We start from the raw sequence: 20,006 nt of genomic DNA on the forward strand, positions 1-20,006 counted from the left end.
AAAATATTCATAAAATTATCCCAAGAATCGACATTTTTCTATTTCCACAATGTTATCTAATTAAAGAATGCTAATACCATTTAAAGTTTAAGGTACTAGAGATGAAATTGATATTATGCAATAATATTTACTATACGTTACCACGATTTTTATGTTATTCTTTTGTTTAATTCTTTATTTTCTTGTTTATCATTTTTATTGGTCACAGTTCTAGAGGAATGAGTATTTTCACTTAATTTAATAATATTTCATTTATTCTTACTTTTTTACATTGCTTAGATCTAAGGGAGTATGAACATAAACGAGGCATATTATCCTATTACTTATATTTATTTACTACCATATTTAATAACCGTGTCTTACTTATTTTGTAAATTAGTTATCGTTAAAGATAATCGTTTGTTGAATAAATTTCCATTTAATTTTTATGCGTCTTTTCTTTATTAATAAACCATAATGTAATCTTATTAATCAACGAAAAATCGCATGCAAAATAATTCGTAATGTAAAGAGAGAAAATCAGAATAATTTAATTAATCAAATTGAACAGGACTTTAATAAAAATAATTCTAAAAGTTACTATAAACTGTTTTATAATCCGTTACAAAAATATGAAGCTCCAACATTAACGCTTAAGGATAAATCTGGTAAAATTGCACATAATAATAAAGAAATCGCGTAAATCCTTGCAGAAGCTTTTAATAAGCTTTTAAACTGCGAAGAACCAAAAGATTTACTAGAAATAAGTGTTAATACAGAAATTAAAACGCCAGAATCAAACAGAAAACCGCCGACTTATAAAGAAGTAGAAAATGCATTTAAAGAACTTAAAAATAATAAAGCAAGCGGAGAAGAGCAAACAGTTGCAAAAATTTGGAAAAATGCAGGAGAATCAGTAAGAAATCTTTGCATAATTCTCTAGTTAAAATTTGGGAATCCGAAAAACTTCCAGAACATTGGACGACAGCTATTATACATCCTTTACACAAAAAAGTCGACAAGAGAAATCCGGACAATTATCGTTGAATTTCGTTATTGGATTGTACGTATACAATTTTATCTAGAATTATTTACAAAAGGACCAACGAGAAAGCGAGCTAGGCGATTACCAAGGTGGTTTTCCGCCTTGGCGTAGTAGTCCAGATCAAATTATTACTTTGAAATTACTTATAGATATTTATAATAGAAAGCAAAAACAGATGATTATTTCTTTTATTGATTTCAAAAAAGCGTACGATTGCATACATCGTCCTTCGATGATAAAAATTCGGAGAAATCTCGGATTGGATCCTGAATTGGTAAATATGATCGGTTTAACATTGACAAATACAAAATCTAAAGTGAAGTTTCTTGGCGAATTTTCCGAACCTTTTTACATAAAACCCGGACTGAGATAAGGCCACGGACTTTATTATTTCATTGTGCACTAGAATTTCTGATGCGCGAATGGTTTAAAATTAATCCAAAAAATATTCACATAGGCTACAAAAGATATAACTTAAATTTAAATTGCCTAGGATTTGCCGACGACTTAGCTTTATTAGCTAATAGTATCGGCGAAGCCAGAATACAAATAATAAGTATAGAAGAACTTGCGAATAAAATTGGACTTAAAATTTCTTACGAAAAGACTAAAATGATGGCTATAGATCCTTTAGTTATTAATTCTGTGAATATTAATGGAAACAAAGTAGAACTTGTAGAAAAATTTAAATATCTTGAAGAGATCATTACTTGTAATTGTAACGAAAAACAAAATTGGACTGAAAGACTTTATAAATTATTTAAAGTGCTACAAGTAACCAAAAATACTTACAACAAAAAATCAATCGCTCTCGATTATCACTAAAATTAGACATTACAAAACTGTGGTTAAACCAGTAGTTACTTAGCGAGCGCGATTATTTAGATTAAATCAGAAAAATAGGACTGCACCTTTGCTTAAAGTTGAACGCAGGATTCTTAGAACCTGCATAAACAAAAAATATAAACACGAAAATCAGTACAGATTATTGCAAAATAAATTTCTGTACGAAAACTTGGAATCCTTAATTGATACTATGAAAAAGAAGCGAATTTCTTTCTGTGCATCGCAGGATAGGATTAGTAAGAGAATTACCGATCAATTTTGGTCTTTAAAAAATCCACCATTATGGATCAAAGAAATTAAAGAAAACATGCAAGAATTAAATTTGACTTACAAAGATTTACTTAATAAATCCGAAAAATTAAAATTTGTTATTAAAGATCCGAATACCAACTTTAAAGTAAGAACTTTTAATTATACAAAAAGAGTTTATTCAGAAGAGGATCGTAAAGCAAGATCATCATTAAGAATGCCTAAATATTGGGAGAAAGTAAAAGCTAAGAACTTAAAGGCCAAAAGATCGGCAAATAGTTTGGATTATTCTGACTAAAGTGGTCCTTTGCGGCCTTAAAAGTAAAAAAAAAAAAAAACATAATGATGGAATTATCTTAATTTAAAAAAAATCTGATGTGGACATTACATGATTTCATTGTACGCATTTTAAATTACATATACGCATTTTTTGGTGCACTTCATTTAAACTTATTTCATTCGAAAGTGATATACGTTCCTTCAATTCTTAAATAAAGTGCAGCGTTACACAATTGCTGAAATATTAGTTTTTATTAGCATCAAATATTTATACAATTATTAATTCAAAATTTTAAATGAAATATTAGGATAGAGTAAAAGTCCATTTATTACTCATATTACTAAATCAGAAAACTTTAAAACCAAAGAAAGAATAAAAAGATTAAGAGAAGATTATAAATATAAAGAGGAAGAAAACGTTAAAACCAAAGAAAGAATAAAACGATTAAGAGAAGATTATAAATATAAAGAGGAAGAAAATGTCAAGACCAAGGAAAGAATAATAAGATTAAAAGAGGATGATGAATATAAAGAAAGAGAAAATTTGAAAACTAGAGAACTAGAGAACGTGTACAGAAATTAAAATCAGAAGAATTATATTAAACCAAAGAGCCATTAAATGATTGGCAACAAAAAACAAATAAACGAAATTATGATCAACTCCAACTTAGAGAGAATATTGTCCGACAATATTAGAGTAGTAGTGAACTAAAAGATAGGAATGTTTTGCAATTTATTAAACATCGGACATGTATGCCTTAGTGTATAAGTTGTTTTTGGGAGGGTCTATTTTTCAGTCACTCTGTAGCTAAATTTAATGTAAATAAAATTAAGATTCCAGAATAATTAAATAAAATTAAACAGAAATTAAACTAGAAAATCCAAAATAATACGATTCTAACTTGTAATTTTCAATTAATATTAAATAATCCGATGTTTCACCAAATCTGTTACATATACACATATGTAAAAATGCCTATTAAATTACATATACACATTTTTAAAACTACATAAAATTTTATTTCACTAACTTCTGAATTTTTTTTATTGTTATTATTGAATTATTAATTATTATAATATGTCCTCCTCTATGAATCTTGAGACCTTGCCGTTGGTGAGGGGGCTTGAGTGCTCAGGGATACAGAGCAGCTGGACCGAAGGTGCAACCATATCGGAGAGGTATCTGTTGACAGCCAGACTAAGGGAAGATTCCTGAATGAGGGCAGCAGCTCTTTCAGTAGTTGTTAGGGGCGTGAGTCACAATGACTTAAACGGCCGTATCATCACTCAGTCCTCTGAGTACTGCGCAGCTGAAAGCAATGGAAAACTACACCTGCTTTTTTTCCAAGAAAATGTGGCTCTCTGCATTTTCACATAGCAATAATGGAGGCGCCTTCCTTGGTAAAATATTCCGGAGGTAAAATAGTCCCCCGTTCGGATCTCCGGGTGGGGACTACTAAGGAAGGGGTCACCAGAAAATTAAAAAATAACATTCTACGAGTCGGAGCATGGAATGTTAGAAGCTTAAAAAAGGTTGGTAGGCTAGAAAATTTAAAAAGGGAAATGGATAGGGTGAATGTTGATATAGTAGGAATTAGTGAGGTTCGGTGGGAAGAGGAAGGCGACTTTTGGTCAGGTGATTTTAGAGTAATTAACTCAGCGTCAAATAATGGGCAGGCAGGAGTAGGTTTCGTGATGAACAAGAAGATAGGGAGGAGAGTGGAGTATTTCAAGACGCATAGCGATAGAATCATTGTAATAAGGATAAAATCAAAACCTAAACCGACACGATTGTTAACGTCTATATGCCTACAAGCGCCCATGATGATGATGAGGTAAAGTGTGTATACGAAGAGATTGATGAACCAATTAAACACGTAAAAGGAGATGAAAACTTAATAATAGTTGGAGATTGGCATGCCAGCATTGGAAAAGGAAAGGAAGGAAATATAGTGGGTGAATACGGGCTGGGCAAAAGGAATGAAAATGGGGACCGACTTATATAGTTTTGCACGAAGTATAATTTAGTAATTGCCAACACCCAATTTAAAAAAACATAATAGAAGAATATACACTTGGAAAAAGCCAGGCGACACTGCAAGGTATCAGATAGATTATATCATGGATAAGCAAAGATTTAGAAATCAACTCGTTGACTGCAAAACTTACTCTGGAGTAGACATTGATAGCGACCATAATTTGGTGATAATGAAATGTAGATTAGGGTTTAAAAACCTGAAGAAAAGTTGTCAGATGAATCGGTGGAATTTAGAGAAGCTTGAGGAAGAGGAGGTAAAGAAGATATTTGAGGAGGACATCGCAAGAGGTCTGAGTAAAAAAATAAGGTAGAAAATGTAGAAGAAGAATGGGAGAATGTTAAAAAGTAAATTCTTAAATCAGCAGTAGCAAACTTAGGCGGAATAAAGAGAACTGGTAGAAAACCTTGGGTTTCAGACGATATATTGCAGCTGATGGATGAACGTAGAAAATATAAGAATGCTAATGATGAAGAAAGTAAAAGGAACTATCGGCAATTAAGAAATGCTATAAATAGGAAGTGCAAACTGGCGAAAGAAGAGTGGATTAAAGAAAAGTGTTCAGAAGTGGAAAGAGAAATGAACATTGGTAAAATAGACGGAGCATACAGGAAAGTTAAGGAAAATTTTGGGGTACATAAATTAAAATCTAATAATGTGTTAAACAAAGATGGTACACCAATATATAATACGAAAGGTAAAGTCGATAGATGGGTGGAATATATTGAAGAGTTATACGGAGGAAATGAATTAGAAAACGGTGTTATAGATGAAGAAGAGGAAGTTGAGGAGGATGAAATGGGAGAAACAATACTGAGATCTGAATTTAAGAGAGCATTAAAAGATTTAAATGGCAGAAAGGCTCCTGGAATAGACGGAATACCTGTAGATTTACTGCGCAGTGCAGATAAGGAAGCGATTGATAGATTATACAAACTGGTGTGTAATATTTATGAAAAAGGTTATTACGTCAGACTTAAAAAAAAGTGTTATAGTAATGATACCAAAGAGAGCAGGGGCAGATAAATGTGAAGAATACAGAACAATTAGTTTAACTAGTCATGCATCAAAAATCTTGACTTGATTTCTATACAGAAGAATTGAGAGGAGAGTGGAGGAAGTGTTAGGAGAAGACCAATTTGGTTTCAGGAAAAGTATAGGGACAAGGGAAGCAATTTTAGGCCTCAGATTAATAGTAGAAGGAAGATTAAAGAAAACCAAACCAACATACAAGGCGTTTATAGACCTAGAAAAGGCATTCGATAACGTAGATCGGAATAAAATGTTCAGCATTTTAAAAAAATTAGCGTTCAAATACAGAGGTAGAAGAACAATTGCTAACATGTACAGGAACCAAACAGCAACAATAACAATTGAAGAACATAAGAAAGAAGCCCTAATAAGAAAGGGAATCCGACAAGGATGTTCCCTATCTCCGTTACTTTTTAATCTTTACATGGAACTAGCAGTTAATGATGTTAAAGAACAATTTAGATTCGGAGTAACAGTACAAGGTGAAAAGATAAGATGCTACGATTTGCTGATGATATAGTAATTCTAGCCGAGAGTAAAAAGGATTTAGAAGAAACAATGAACGGCATAGATGAAGTCCTACGCAAGAACTATCGCATGAAAATAAACAAGAACAAAACAAAAGTAATGAAATGTAGTAGAAATAACAAAGATAGACCGCTGAACGTGAAAATAGGAGGAGAAAAGATTATGGAGGTAGAAGAATTTTGTTATTTGGGAAGTAAAATTACTAAAGATGGACGAAGCAGGAGCGATATAAAATGCCGAATAGCACAAGCTAAATGAGCCTTCAGTAAGAAATATAATTTGTTTACATCAAAAATTAATTTAAATGTCAGGAAAAGATTTTGAAAGTGTATGTTTGGAGTGTCGCTTTATATGGAAGTGAAACTTGGACAATCGGAGTATCTGAGAAGAAAAGATTAGAAGCTTTTGAAACGTGGTGCTATAGGAGAATGTTAAAAATCAGATGGGTGGATAAAGTGACAAATGAAGAGGTATTGCGGCAAATAGATGAAGAAAGAAGCATTTGGAAAAATATAGTTAAAAGAAGAGACAGACTTATAGGCCACATACTAAGGCATCCTGGAATAGTCGCTTTAATATTTGAAGGACAGGTAGAAGGGAAAAATTGTGTAGGCAGGCTACGTTTGGAGTATGTAAAATAAATTGTTGGGGATGTAGGATGTAGAGGGTATACTGAAATGAAACGACTAGCACTAGATAGGGAATCTTGGAGAGCTGCATCAAACCAGTCAAATGACTGAAGACAAAAAAAAAAAAAAAATATTACAAAAATATTCTTAAAATCACGGACTGATAATTATTAATAAATCAATATATTTAAATTAAAAGAAAAAGTTAAAAAATAAATTAAAAAAGAAGAAGATGAAGTCTGATCGAACCGATGGGCCTTTTTCTTCAAAGATCTAAATATTTCATTAATTAGACTTTCATTTGGCCATAACTCTGGAACCAGTGAAAATAAGTGCAACTTATGATATATAATTTAAAAGCGCACATGATTTTTTTTTGATTTTGCACTTTTTTGGATACTTTTGGTTAAGACGATTGCAATCAAAACGAGAGGTGCAAAACTAGATGTTACAACAGTCCTGAAACCGAGATCTCAACATCCTACGGCCAATCGTTTTTGAGTTATGTGAGATACGTAAATACATACATACACGTACGTACAGATGTCACGTCGAAACTAGTCAAAAAGGTTTCAAGGATGGTCAAAATGGGTATTTCCGTTGAAATCTAAAAACCGAAAATTTTTGCTATCAAAACACTTCTTTTACTTCGTACAAGAAAGTAAAAAGGGTTAAGAATCCTTTTAATTATAGTTTATACAATTTTCATTGTAGTTCAATTTACATCTCCAATTTAAATCTCTTCGCAAAGAAAATTCGGTCCATGTTTTTAATTCCAATTTATGTTATATATTGCTTCATTTTGTAAGTCAATGATGTAGATTAACCAGCCCAGGTGGTTAATTATGAGGTACATAATCATGAGTTCATAATAATTGACTATCATGAGGTACATAATAATTTATTTTAATTTATCCACATATTTTGAAACGATCAATCCAACTTTTATTCAATCCGTCTCATCTGAATTGAGTTTTTTAGAAAATTATATTGAATTAGGAAGCATATTTTTGAAATTTTAATTTTCTTAATTTTTTAAAATAGTTAACATAAGTCTATTTTGAAGTTGTATAGAATTTATTACTAAGTCTTCTCTGAAAATGCACGTTTAATTAAAAATATACTTGTAGAAGCATTGCTATAAAGTGAATGTATTACTTTGCAGTTGAAAAAAAAAAGTATATATATATGTGTGTGTGTGTGTGTGTGTGTGTGTGTGTGTATGTATATATCAATGGAAGATTATTTGTGTGTGTATATAAATATACTCGTATAATGAATATTTAATATTTTCATGTTGTTGTGTACGATGAAAATCCATTCTTATGTTTAGCGCTAAAAGGAAAACTATGCCATCTGTATTAAATACATCTATCTATTTATTCATATGAATGCGATGGCATCCACCGATAATCACCGACTATAATTTGGAAACTACAGTATACTGAGAACATTTCTATTTCACGTGAGTGAAATACCAACTTGTGATTTTAGCGAAATGGATTTATCTAGGAAGCGTATCGTATTGCCTTAACCACAATGATCTCTGCTTGAAGTAACCTGATAAATTTACAAGATGAGGAATAAATCAGATAGTAGCTGGTAGAAATTGATATTTTTAAATTAATTATTTTTGATCTTCAACTACAATTTCTAATAGGTCTTCATTACTTTATATTACTTCTATAATTATATATAATTTATATTTATTTAGTGTATTTTAAAATTCTATAAATAATAAATTTCTGCAGAAAAAATATCGTTCGATAACAATAAAAATAACCCGAAAAGTGTTGTGTAATCAGAAATTATCAACGTAATTATCAGAATTCAGAATGCCATATAGGGGTGCTTGAAATACTTTATTATTAATGCTTTTTTCGTAGCTTAATAAATAAAAAACAGCTTACCTGATTTTGAATAAAAAATCATTTGACAAGAGTGAAGATTATTGTTATTTTTTGATTACCGCTAATTTGTTGTTGTGTATATCATCTACAAAATTTATGTCAAGAAATTGAATTATTTTTTAAAGATTTACTATAATTACTAACGTGAATAAATTATATTTTACTGATATTTGGACCATGCTCTCTTAAAGTGTAATGAAAACTCTACTCCTGAACAATTCATACCTTACATATACGTTCATTGCAAAGGATAAAATTGAAACATTTTATAGACCGACGTCTAAACTAATCTAGACAGGAATCAATCTTCAATCTCTAATTCGTGAAACAAATTCTAAGTATTTTTTGTCGATTATTATATGTATTGTACAGTAACTAAAATGTAGGAATCTTAAAATAATAAAAATAAATTAAGTTAAAAGATATATAGAGGAGTCATTGAACATCATTCACTGATGGAGGGAATTAATTCTAGAATGATCTGTAGTTTTTGTTCGCCAACTTTTTTTCCATTCTCTAAAAAGGTTTTTACTTTACAATGTTAATACCATGCTCATTTGAAATTTTATTAAGCGTTTAAACTGTATTTAACTGTAAATACACGTTTGTAATCTGAAAATGCAAACAATTACATACCTTTCTAACTGAATTAAATTTAAAACGAGTTTGAAAAACGAAAAGTAATAGCAAAAATATAATTTTTCAAATTCAAATATCAAACACCGTTAGGAAAAAAGTTAAGTAAAATGGAGTTATATAAACGAAGTACATATTATGCGGTTTCTTAAGACAAGATATGGGACAAAATACCACCATTAAAAGTAAATAACAGGAAATACTATGGAAGTTTTAAAATATTCAAGATAGTTTCTTTGTTAATATTCAGTTAAATTTTAAAGTTTTCTTGCCATAAAAGAATGTTTCAAAGTAAAGTCATAAATAAAAATTGTTTGCACGCGAGCAGAGTATGCATGCACGTCTACAAGGGTAGAATAAACTTTTTGGCATGGAACCACGAATCTCTAGCCAAATTTTACTACTCGTTTTGAGAGGGGTAGCTGGGATTATACAGTAAAACAATTTCATTCATATTATTACCAAGAATAGTACTTTACTTTAGACAACTGTTAAGTTTTACTAAAATTAAAATTAAATTAGGTGTAATAGAGGCGTTTAGAGGATGCCACCAGTTCCTAAACAATACTATTAGATATGTAAATTAGAAATAGTACTGTTTTATATGTTGCTTTGATTTAATTTAACGATAAATGTTTTTCTTAAAACCAACATTCGTACTCACTAATCTTCTGCTTCTATCTTTAAATGGATCTTTTTTTAAATTTATACTTCAGCGACAACTATAATTGGATTTAAATATGATTGGTTCCAAACAGTCATAGACTAACTGAAGTTTTGATTTGATTCGAAAATTTCATGGTACCGAATAATGAAAGATTACATACTTTTAGTAAAAAGAAATATTTCAAGAGATAAAATTGAATATTATAATTGTGGAAATGTAATATAAATAACACATTTAATATATGGATTTATTGAAATCCTTTAGAAAAGCGGGATAGCATTAAGAACCTAGGGTTGATTTTTTATAAAAAATTTAAATTTAAAATTTCATGTTAAGAAATCTCAAAGCTTTAAACTTTAGTCTTAAGAAAGTTTTATTTTATATATATTTTTTCATTCATTCCATTTTTGAAAAATATTTTTATTTTGCAACCTGAAGGTTGCAGAATTAGTTATTGAGTGGAGGGTTTTAGCTATAAACACTGAGTAATTTCATAATCGTGCAGAAAAGACGGAATGGACAATCCAGATCAAGTGTTTACGCAAATCATTTTTTCTTCAGTTTTGAGCTTATATTACCAACAATTTAGCCATCTTTTTATTTATAAAATATTGGGATGGTAGCAAGTGTTTCATTTGAAACGTATTCAGTATATTTATTTTACTGCAACTTTCAAACATCTTTTTTGCCAAACGTAATCGTGTCCTTAAGACACGTACTACATGTTCTACTGAAAACTTAGTAAGTAACTTAAAACTTAAACAATAAGTAAAACTGCATTAATATTGTAATAACAAAATTATAGTCAAGTAATAACATATTTTATTAAAATTAAAACTTTCCAGGTAATTAAGAAATGCATAGAAACTAATATAGGCTATAAATTACCCTTAATGTGGTGTAGAATGAACATAAAATAGTTTTTAAAGTATTTGTAATAAATTTTTGGTAGTAGACTCGTACAAATTAAAATTCACTTATTGTTATAATTATAATGATATAATGAACTAAATAAAGCTTTAAGATTTACAAAAGCAAATATTAAATAACTGAAACCACTAAATATTATTTATGAATTACATGTAAAAAAATATACTATATATAAAAATTATGAAGACAGATCTATAATTATGAAATATAATTATACTACAGATCCGGTCCAGGGGTGTACAGTACAAAAAAAAAATTATAATTATGAAGGAAGGATATTAAAGTGTTAAGTATTGAAAAATTATGTACCTTCATTGATCAATTATTTAAGCAATGTGTTATTTAATTAACTTTTATAACAGTACCTCTAATTTCAGATGTAGACTGTATGAAAATGAAATAAAAGTTTATTTTAAAAAAAATAATATAATAAAAGAAATTGCACAATTCTTTGGAAGAAGACCGACTTTTCGTTAATTTAATTTGATTTTAATAGGTATTCTTAAATTTCGTTTTATATTGGTAACAATAGGCATCGCAGATAAAGAAACGTCAACGTTCTAACTTGCAGCATCATAACGAACTACGTTTTTAACGTGCCCTGTTCAAATTCTTTCGACTTTAAATTGAGCGTAACTCAAGTACGACTCAACCAATATTCATCAAATTTTCTCATGCATAACTTCAGATAAATTACTTTATATCTAAATTTCAATAGAATTTTTCTAGTAGTTATGCAGATTTTTGAGCCGCAAAAGATTATTCATTGGCCTATATATATATATATATATATATATAAGGAAACCCCAATTTAAGTGAATGTTTTTTTCTTACTCTTCATACCTCAAAACGTAAATTCATCTTTACCCTCTACTCCTATCATGCGACCGAAAGTAATACCGTACTTTCCTTAGAAAATTCTCTAAAAATGCTGACTTACATTAAAAATTATTGCCATTTTACACAGAAGAACAGGATGGCATACACGAGTTATACTTTATCTCTACAGTACGTGAAGAAATAAGTACCAGGTCTCATTTTGAAATGGCTAAATCTCCACGTTAACCATTTGGTGGTAAACCTTCTTGATAACGGTAAGAATGTTAGAAGACTTAAGCGACTACATGTTCTAGACCTTAGTAATTCTATAGTGTAGTTATACCCGCTGAGACTTGTGCATTAATTAATTCTTCTCTGTTTTTTATTTTTATAGTCATTTTTCACTTTTTTTTTTTTTTTTTTGAGTGTTTCATCAATCTATGCTATTTTTGTGAATCTTGTTATTTTTATTTGTTTTCTATTTTACTTCTGAAATTATAGATCTCCAGAACTACCTTATTAAGTTCTACGTTCTATGCAGCACTAGTATGTAATTTTTGAGGAATCTCATTGGAGTTCCTTGTTAATGCCAATTTCTGATAATTTACATTAGGTTCCAACAAATATGTAACCGATAGTAGAAATAAATTTTAAGGAAAAAATTGCCAAATAATTAAATATCGCCCTAAGCATTATAGCATATGAACAACCGAAAATATTGTGAGATATTTCAACTAATTTGAAAACAATTTTGCAAATCTCAGGAACAATTTATGTTAATAGTGTGGAAAAATTTCAAGCCCTCTTGACCACTCACTTTCTAGGTCTTCCTAATCCTTTTAATGAAACAGAATCGAAATATTCAGTTTTATGAATCGTCGTTTTCTACTTTTTCATTTTTCTAAGATTAGATAAAATAAACGATGTTATTAAGAGTTTAATGATCCTATTATTCAGTCCCTTTCACTCTACTACCCTCCTTCACTATAAAAATATTGATTTAACGCGATATTTTAACTGTTACTCTTGATACTTTTGCTTTGGGCTGGCAATAATTACAAAATACTATCACAGAACCATAAAAATGGAACTACGCCCTTTTTCAGCAAAATTGTTTTGGAGATGTAGAATTCTCCTTCAGTTTCAATTAGTAAACATTTAACTGAAGAAAATAAAAGTAAAGCGTATAAGAATTGTAAATTTTGTCATAAAATACACCTTTTATTTGATCACGTGATCCTCTTGATCATAATAAAATTGATTGATAGTTGTATATTATATCTATCTTGTCTTATTAATTTTTTAGTTATTAGCAATATTATTAATAGTTATTAGGTGACTTGGTGCTGCTTACAGTATATATCCACCACTCGAGTAAGCTACCTCTTAGTCACTAGTTGAACAAATGATCCCAGTACTTTTTATTATTTAATTAAACAACCATAAAATATTGCCTTTATATTTCAAAAAAATTCTTTATTTTATATAAAGAAAAGGAGATAAAAACTCCTTTTACCTTCTATATTATTTATTTCCCATGTACACACCCACACGCACGCAAAGATGAATTTATTCTGCACTGAAAATTATGTACTTCTTCTTTTTCTTTCGTATTGTAAAATTTCTCAGACAGTAAGGTAAGATATGCTGTACCTAAAGCATAACGTGAGCGAATTCAAAGTAATAAGTTTTTTTTACTGCAATTAAAACTGTCACTTAACAATTTTCCCTGAAAGAAAATAATTTATTTTTCATTTTAAAAGATGTTTACTTAAGCCTTATGATATTTTCATTATTTATGCACAAAAATTTCCGGAAAGTTCATTTTACTACCATAATAGTGATGATAATTATTTTACCTAACTTGCATAAACTAGCAACTAAAAAACATGCATTAAACCCTAATGCATATTTTCTTAAGAGCATTATAAAAGTTCTTCATTATTACTGTATTCTTTCTAAATTTTTTTCATAAGCACGGAAAAGACATTACTGCAAACTACATAATTAAGTTAATTTATAAAATGTTAAAACGATTATTAACTTATATTACAAGGTACACTATGGAAGAACCGGTTTTGCCTTGAATGTTTAAATTATGTTCTTCCCAAAACAATTCAACATTAGTATATGAAAACATATGTATATGTAAACTTATTTAAACACACACACACACACACACACACACACACACACACACACACACACACACACACACACACACACACACACACACACACACACACACACACACACACACACACACACACACACACACACACACACACACACTATGAAGAGAATGGATGTTTACTAGTTTTTAAAAAAACTTACCGACGACATTCAGGTGTATAAAATGACTCATATGAGGCGTCGTGCTTATCTGACACTCATATATACCGGAGTCTCTGTGCTGTGGGTATTTAATCTGTAGGGTCCAGTCCTCTGAACTCTGATGATGAATGGCGCGGAACCTCTGATCACTCGTATAAGTGTATCTTCCGACTGTTAGCAAATGAATGTCTCTGTGACGAACCCATGATACCTGCAAACATGTCCACATTCATAAAATAAGTGACAATTTTTATCGAATAAATTAGGTTTTTATAATAATAAAAATTATAGCAGGTGGTGTAAATATTTTTACAATAAATTAGAGAAAATTAAAATAAAGTTTAAATATTAAATTATTTATCCACGGAAAACGGTCACCGCATTATTAATAATGAATGTTTAAGGATATTAATTTTCTTATTTTAATTTACTAATTGACGAACATGAATCGTGCGAATCAAACTGATTAAATTTTTTCTACAGATTTCTAACAATAATGTTAAACTAGTTGTTTTTTAAACAAGAAACAATAAGTGCGGTTTAATTCGAAAAATAATTTTAAGGAGAATTTAAAAATAATACATACTGCGTTCTATTAAAAAAAAATATACAATCAAAAATCAATAATTTTTTTTAGAAAATTAATTTTCTAATAAACTAAAGTTACATTAAATCCTTCTTGTTTTTCTGTAACCAAATAAGGTGAACAAATTATATTTCATTAACTTTATGTCTCTTAAAACTGCTGCATCATTACCTTTAGTAAGTTTGTATTTTGAGTAAATTTGTATTACTTATTATACCTCTCTTGACACAGAGTTTACCTTGAAACATAATTTTAAAAGTTTAAAATCACCTATTTTTTTTTTCTTTTGATAAGTTTTATTAATAACATTTCCTTACAGAAATGTTCTTATTAGAATTTTTTTTACACATATTAATTTCTTTTTCATCGTATCTTAAAAAAGTAATATAATTTTTGTAAAAAAATATAATTTTACTTCTGTTAATACGTATGTCTAAAAAAATAGATAACAAAATTTTTTGCAACTAAGATTTTTAAAAAAATTTTTATTTGTCTTAAATAGGTTTAACCTTCATGTATTTTTATATTATTTTTGAGAGTCATTTTTTTAATATTTTTATTTTACTTCTATAATTAAAAGTTTTGGTTCCATAACTTAATTTCGTTTTTTTATTATTTTCATTTTATGATATTGAAGAAAGTGACTCAATTCCCTTGGTTCGTCAGGAATCCAGAAATACATGAGTACCTGGGGATCCCGTATGCTCAGGATGAAATTGACCATTTCATTTCTAAATTCATGGTTAGACATGTAAATCCCCTTGCTTTGAACTTGTTAGATAATGATTATGACATTAATTTGAAAAGTGTTCGTGATCCTAGAAAATGTTAAATTCCTTTATAAGTTTGCTTTATAAACAGCGATCTAACAGATCACGGTTTATAAAGTTTGCCTGTTTGTTTGTTATTGCATCACACGAGACCCAACCGATCGATTCCTTTTTCAAATTTGTAGGATATATTTGTATTATCCCAGAGAAGGTTTTAAAGCCATCGACCGAGGCCCAAGCTCTCTTGAATATTAAGATAAATATTCATTATTTCTTCTCCCCGAAGGAGGATGAAGTTGTGAATTAAATATATTCATTAAGAAAAAATAGATTAATCCTTTTACTTCATTGTTGTATTTCTGCCACCATGGAAAAAAATGAGTTATGAAGTTTTCCTCGTCAAGTGTGTGTACTTTTTAGTTAACATAATTATTATTATTCTGTTTTTTGTAATTTAGTTTCTTTTTCAGGTTTCTATAAAGCTTGAATACTATAATTATTATTTATCAGTATTATTCCCACAACCATGAGGATGACGTACAGTGGGGGTTCCAAGGGGTGAAGCCCTCTGGGTATAGGAGTCTGCGGGAGTCCAGGGCGCTGGTTCTACTGGAAAATTGGGAATGGTGAACGAAGCGAGTTCTGCGGCCATGGGTAGGTCCCTTGGCCTCGGAAGACCGCGAGGAGCCCCTGAGTTGGCTCCGGGATTCGCCTGGGCTGACCTTAGCTCCTAGCATCCAGGTTCTGGCTAGACGAGGCGGTTAGTAATATTATACAGCTACATAAATCTTAAAAATTTAACTGCTACGATTCAGTAAAATAGACAAAAGACTGTTTCAGATAATTCATTTTAAATAATTTTCTGTTGAAATTTTCAATAATTGTGATTAAATAAATAAACCTAATTTTGTATATCCTCAATTATGTATTACGTATCAAATCTAATATTTTCAATTAACGCTTTCAATACTATTTTTTTCTGTACTGAGTAATGTGTTGATTATCTTCCAATACTAGTTTATTATATAAAAAATATTTACTATTATATCATTTCATCAACTAATATTTTTAAGTGTTAGTGTAGATTGTAATTCTCCTCCTAATGGTTATTTTTTTGTATTTTGCGAGGATCCTTTTTCCCACGGTTCTTTTCCTTTCTACCAAATACTGAAATAGATCGTTCGATTAACCGGATAGTAGCACATTCATATAATCTTGCACGTGAGCTGTGCAGTGAGCAATGTACTGGGTAGATAAAATGATCTATCTGTTTAATTATTTATATAATACAGTATAAATTTAGCAACATGTAGGAGCAGTAATTAATTGTAATGATTCTTAATTGGTAGATGTTTTAGAAACGATTTTGAAAGAGAGATATTCAATTTCAATAACGTATTTAACATTTTAAGTTTAAGAAATAACATAAAATTTTCTACTGCTAAGATCAACGTATAGAAAGAAGTTTCATTAACCGACTTCTCGATAACTTATCGGTTTCCTCTGCAATGAATTAAAATAAAATAAATCAAGATTAAAAAAATTCTCTTTGACATAAATTTTGGTGATTGGCGAAAGGATTCAAGCATGAAAGGTACTGCAAGAAACGTTACTGGAAGTGAGCATCCAATTTTAAATGTATTTCCTAATACCTGAGTGATTTTGGTTCCACCCATCGCTTACTCTTATTATGATACAAGTATGTGCTATGTATGGAGATTCTTTGTATACAGGTAAAATTATCTGGTTAGGTAGTAAGATGAGTTTACGCTACGCCCAAAGAAAAAAATAATCTAAATTTTATTGTTTATAATGTTTTAATTTCAATAATTTATATATATCTTACTTTAAAAATAAAAAAATAAAAAATAATAATTTTACTTATACCAGTAGTAATAATAATCGCTACAAATGTAATATTAATGGATATAATAAAAATATACTTTAATAGAGTTTCGTAGTAGACAAAGTAATAAATATTTATCAGGGTATATAGAATTTTTAATTTATGAGTTATTTTCTCGTTGAATTCACAAGTCATAGAATTGATAAAATTACAAGATACACATTTAATAGAACATTGCATGCAAACTTGTATTAGTTTATTGATGCGTATAACTAATAAATGTACGAAATTAAAGACTATTTAAAATGTAGAGTTTAAACTGAAAACAAAAACTAAATTTTATAAAATAAAAATTTTAATAAACCTTGATATTTAATTTGTAGGCTATTTAAAGTGACTAAAATATGTACTTGGCTTATAAGGATGTTGAATTTATAAATGAATATAATGATGCGTTGTTTAGTAATGCTAAGAAAATATTCTGATTAAGAATGGAATTGACATTAATAGGTGAATCATTTTCGTGTAATATAAGATTTCTAACAAAAATAAAAAATAATAATTTAAAACACTTTAATCTCTAATTCAAGCCAAATATCTCCTAAAATGAATCAGTTTTTTTTTCTCTGAGAAGGATCGATTTTTTTTACAGACTTGAGGCAAGCAATATTGTCGTTCTGAAATAACAATCATTGCAATGTAGATCAATGTACATTTCGAAGAATATCTTGATTAATGTCTTGGTTGATCTTTTGTAAAGACCATTTAAATCACCTCATGAAAATCTTTCAGTAGATTTTTAAAAAAAAATTTCTAATTAGCTTTATTAACAATCGGTTCTCTAAATACAATTCAAAACCGAAGTAAATCAAATGAGAAAATATAACAAGAATGATGGCCATCCAATGATGGCCCTCATCGGATACAAACATTATAATACATATAAAATTTCAAAAACAGAACTTCAAGAAATTACAACAACAGAACAGTCGATAGGAAACAAAAACAAAAAAGGTAATAAAACTATAAAAAGGAATAGCTAAATTTAGGAATATATTAATTGAATAAAATAGTAATAATAAATACGATAATACTGCACTACTAAATCCTATAAAAATTAATCAATATCTACTCAATATCAGAATCTTAGAATGTCAGAATTGTAGTAATGGCAATAGGTAATAAAGTTCTTAGAATTTTGAATAGCAACAGTGTCAGTAGACACACAGAGCAAACGCTGCACAGTACTGTACAAATTAGTATAAAAAAGTAATAATTTGATTAACAACATCGAGGTAGTATAAGACATATGATTCGTGTTACCATGGACAATTCATTTTTTGAGACTTGTCACGAATCACTGAGGTCCAGCACATGAAGCCTTTTCAGCCTTATAACGTCCCAACTAAATCTCCGTTGTGTTCTCTGTTAGTACTAAGGAAAGGTGATCGCATCTGGAGTCCATGTTATTCTTCACATTAGTATATAAAGAACCAACCCCCGATGTAATGAAATAATTCAATAGGTCGGGAGACTTACTTAAGTCTGCAGGCCAACAAGTTGATTATAGACCATGAATGTATTGCGGTAATACCACGATAGAATCCTCATAGTACATTCATTTAATGCTCTTCCTTGACTTGTTATTAGTCTAGAACCTCAGAGTAGATGATCTGAATTTCCGTCACCTACAATGATAAAGCGACAACCCAGAGAATAATGTGAAGTAGTCAGAAAACAAGTGATCTGATATTGCTTGATGTGATAGACAGCATATCTCTGAGACCCTCACATGCTCAATCCAGGCTACTATTTCAATTGAAGTTGATTGAATATAATCGGACTCAAATGGAGGTGGCTCAACATGCTTTATTTTATTTTTGATCAGAAGCGCAGAAACTCCGTGCGCCCGACTATTAGAATGATTTATCATGGAAGTAGAGTAGCCTCGGATTATCAAGTAGTTCCGTTCGGTGAAATGCGTTTCTGATATGAGAACAATGTCTGGTAATTCTGTCAGGAACACTGCATCCAGTTTCTCATGTCGGTTCATAAACCCGTTTGTGTTCCAGATGGGATCCTTAAGTTCTTCGTTATTAACTGAGTTTAGTGAAAACTTTTGTCAGTTGATCAATGAGGTTGCTGATCTGTTGCATTAAAAACTCAATTTTTATAGCCGACTGATGGAATTCGTTATCAGAAGAACAATCAATAACGTCGTTACCTGTTACTTCCTTAGCAAACGATCGAGGAGGATAAGGCGACCGGCGAAGGTCATGCGGATGATTATTTTAGTGGTGGGTTGTCTTCCGATTAACTGAGGGGAAGTTGTTAGTATTGAGATCAAAAGGTCTATTCCGTCCCTTTGATAGCCCAACTCAAGTTGGGCGAGTGTTGTTTGACGTATATACAACGTATGACGACGCCGTACCTCGTATATATGTTATACGTATACTTATCAGAGGTGGTCTCAAAAATCTCCTTGAAACTTTACAACGCTTGTAGTTCACTGGGAGGTCTGAATGACCTAATGGGCATGTTGCCGGAGAGTTTCTGTCCTTTTTCTAACAGTCTGCTCTTCTGTACCTGCCCGCGCATTTCACACAGCCTTACGGGCTCATGCAATTTTTCATACTATGACCGTGCTGTTGGCATTTTATGGGTTGCACAATCCCTCTAACCTTCTGGGTTCCTCATATCTAACGTTGCAGTTATCTATATAAGTTAGTTTGAAAATTTACCAGTTGTTACTTTGCGGTTCCAGTTTTATTATGAAAAAGGTCGAAGTCGGTTCGTTTATAACAGGATGATAGGTATTAATAATGCTTTGAATACTGTGTCTTTATCCTTGATCTCTGCTCTTATAACTTCAATTGGGACCAAGA

At 30.1% G+C, this 20,006-nt stretch overlaps 1 protein-coding gene across 1 annotated transcript in view; it reads right to left on the reverse strand.

Annotated features, from left to right (window-relative positions):
• Positions 1-20,006, reverse strand: part of LOC142317749 (neurotrimin-like) — a 447,981-nt gene that overhangs the window by 237,128 nt on the left and 190,847 nt on the right. Inside the window, exon 3 of the mRNA XM_075354297.1 lies at positions 13,920-14,130. Coding sequence (XP_075210412.1) covers positions 13,920-14,130 — 211 coding nt within the window. The remainder of the gene's footprint in view (positions 1-13,919; positions 14,131-20,006) is intronic.

The sequence above is a fragment of the Lycorma delicatula genome, chromosome 1, assembly GCF_047948215.1.
Source record: "Lycorma delicatula isolate Av1 chromosome 1, ASM4794821v1, whole genome shotgun sequence".
Lineage (NCBI taxonomy): Eukaryota > Metazoa > Arthropoda > Insecta > Hemiptera > Fulgoridae > Lycorma > Lycorma delicatula.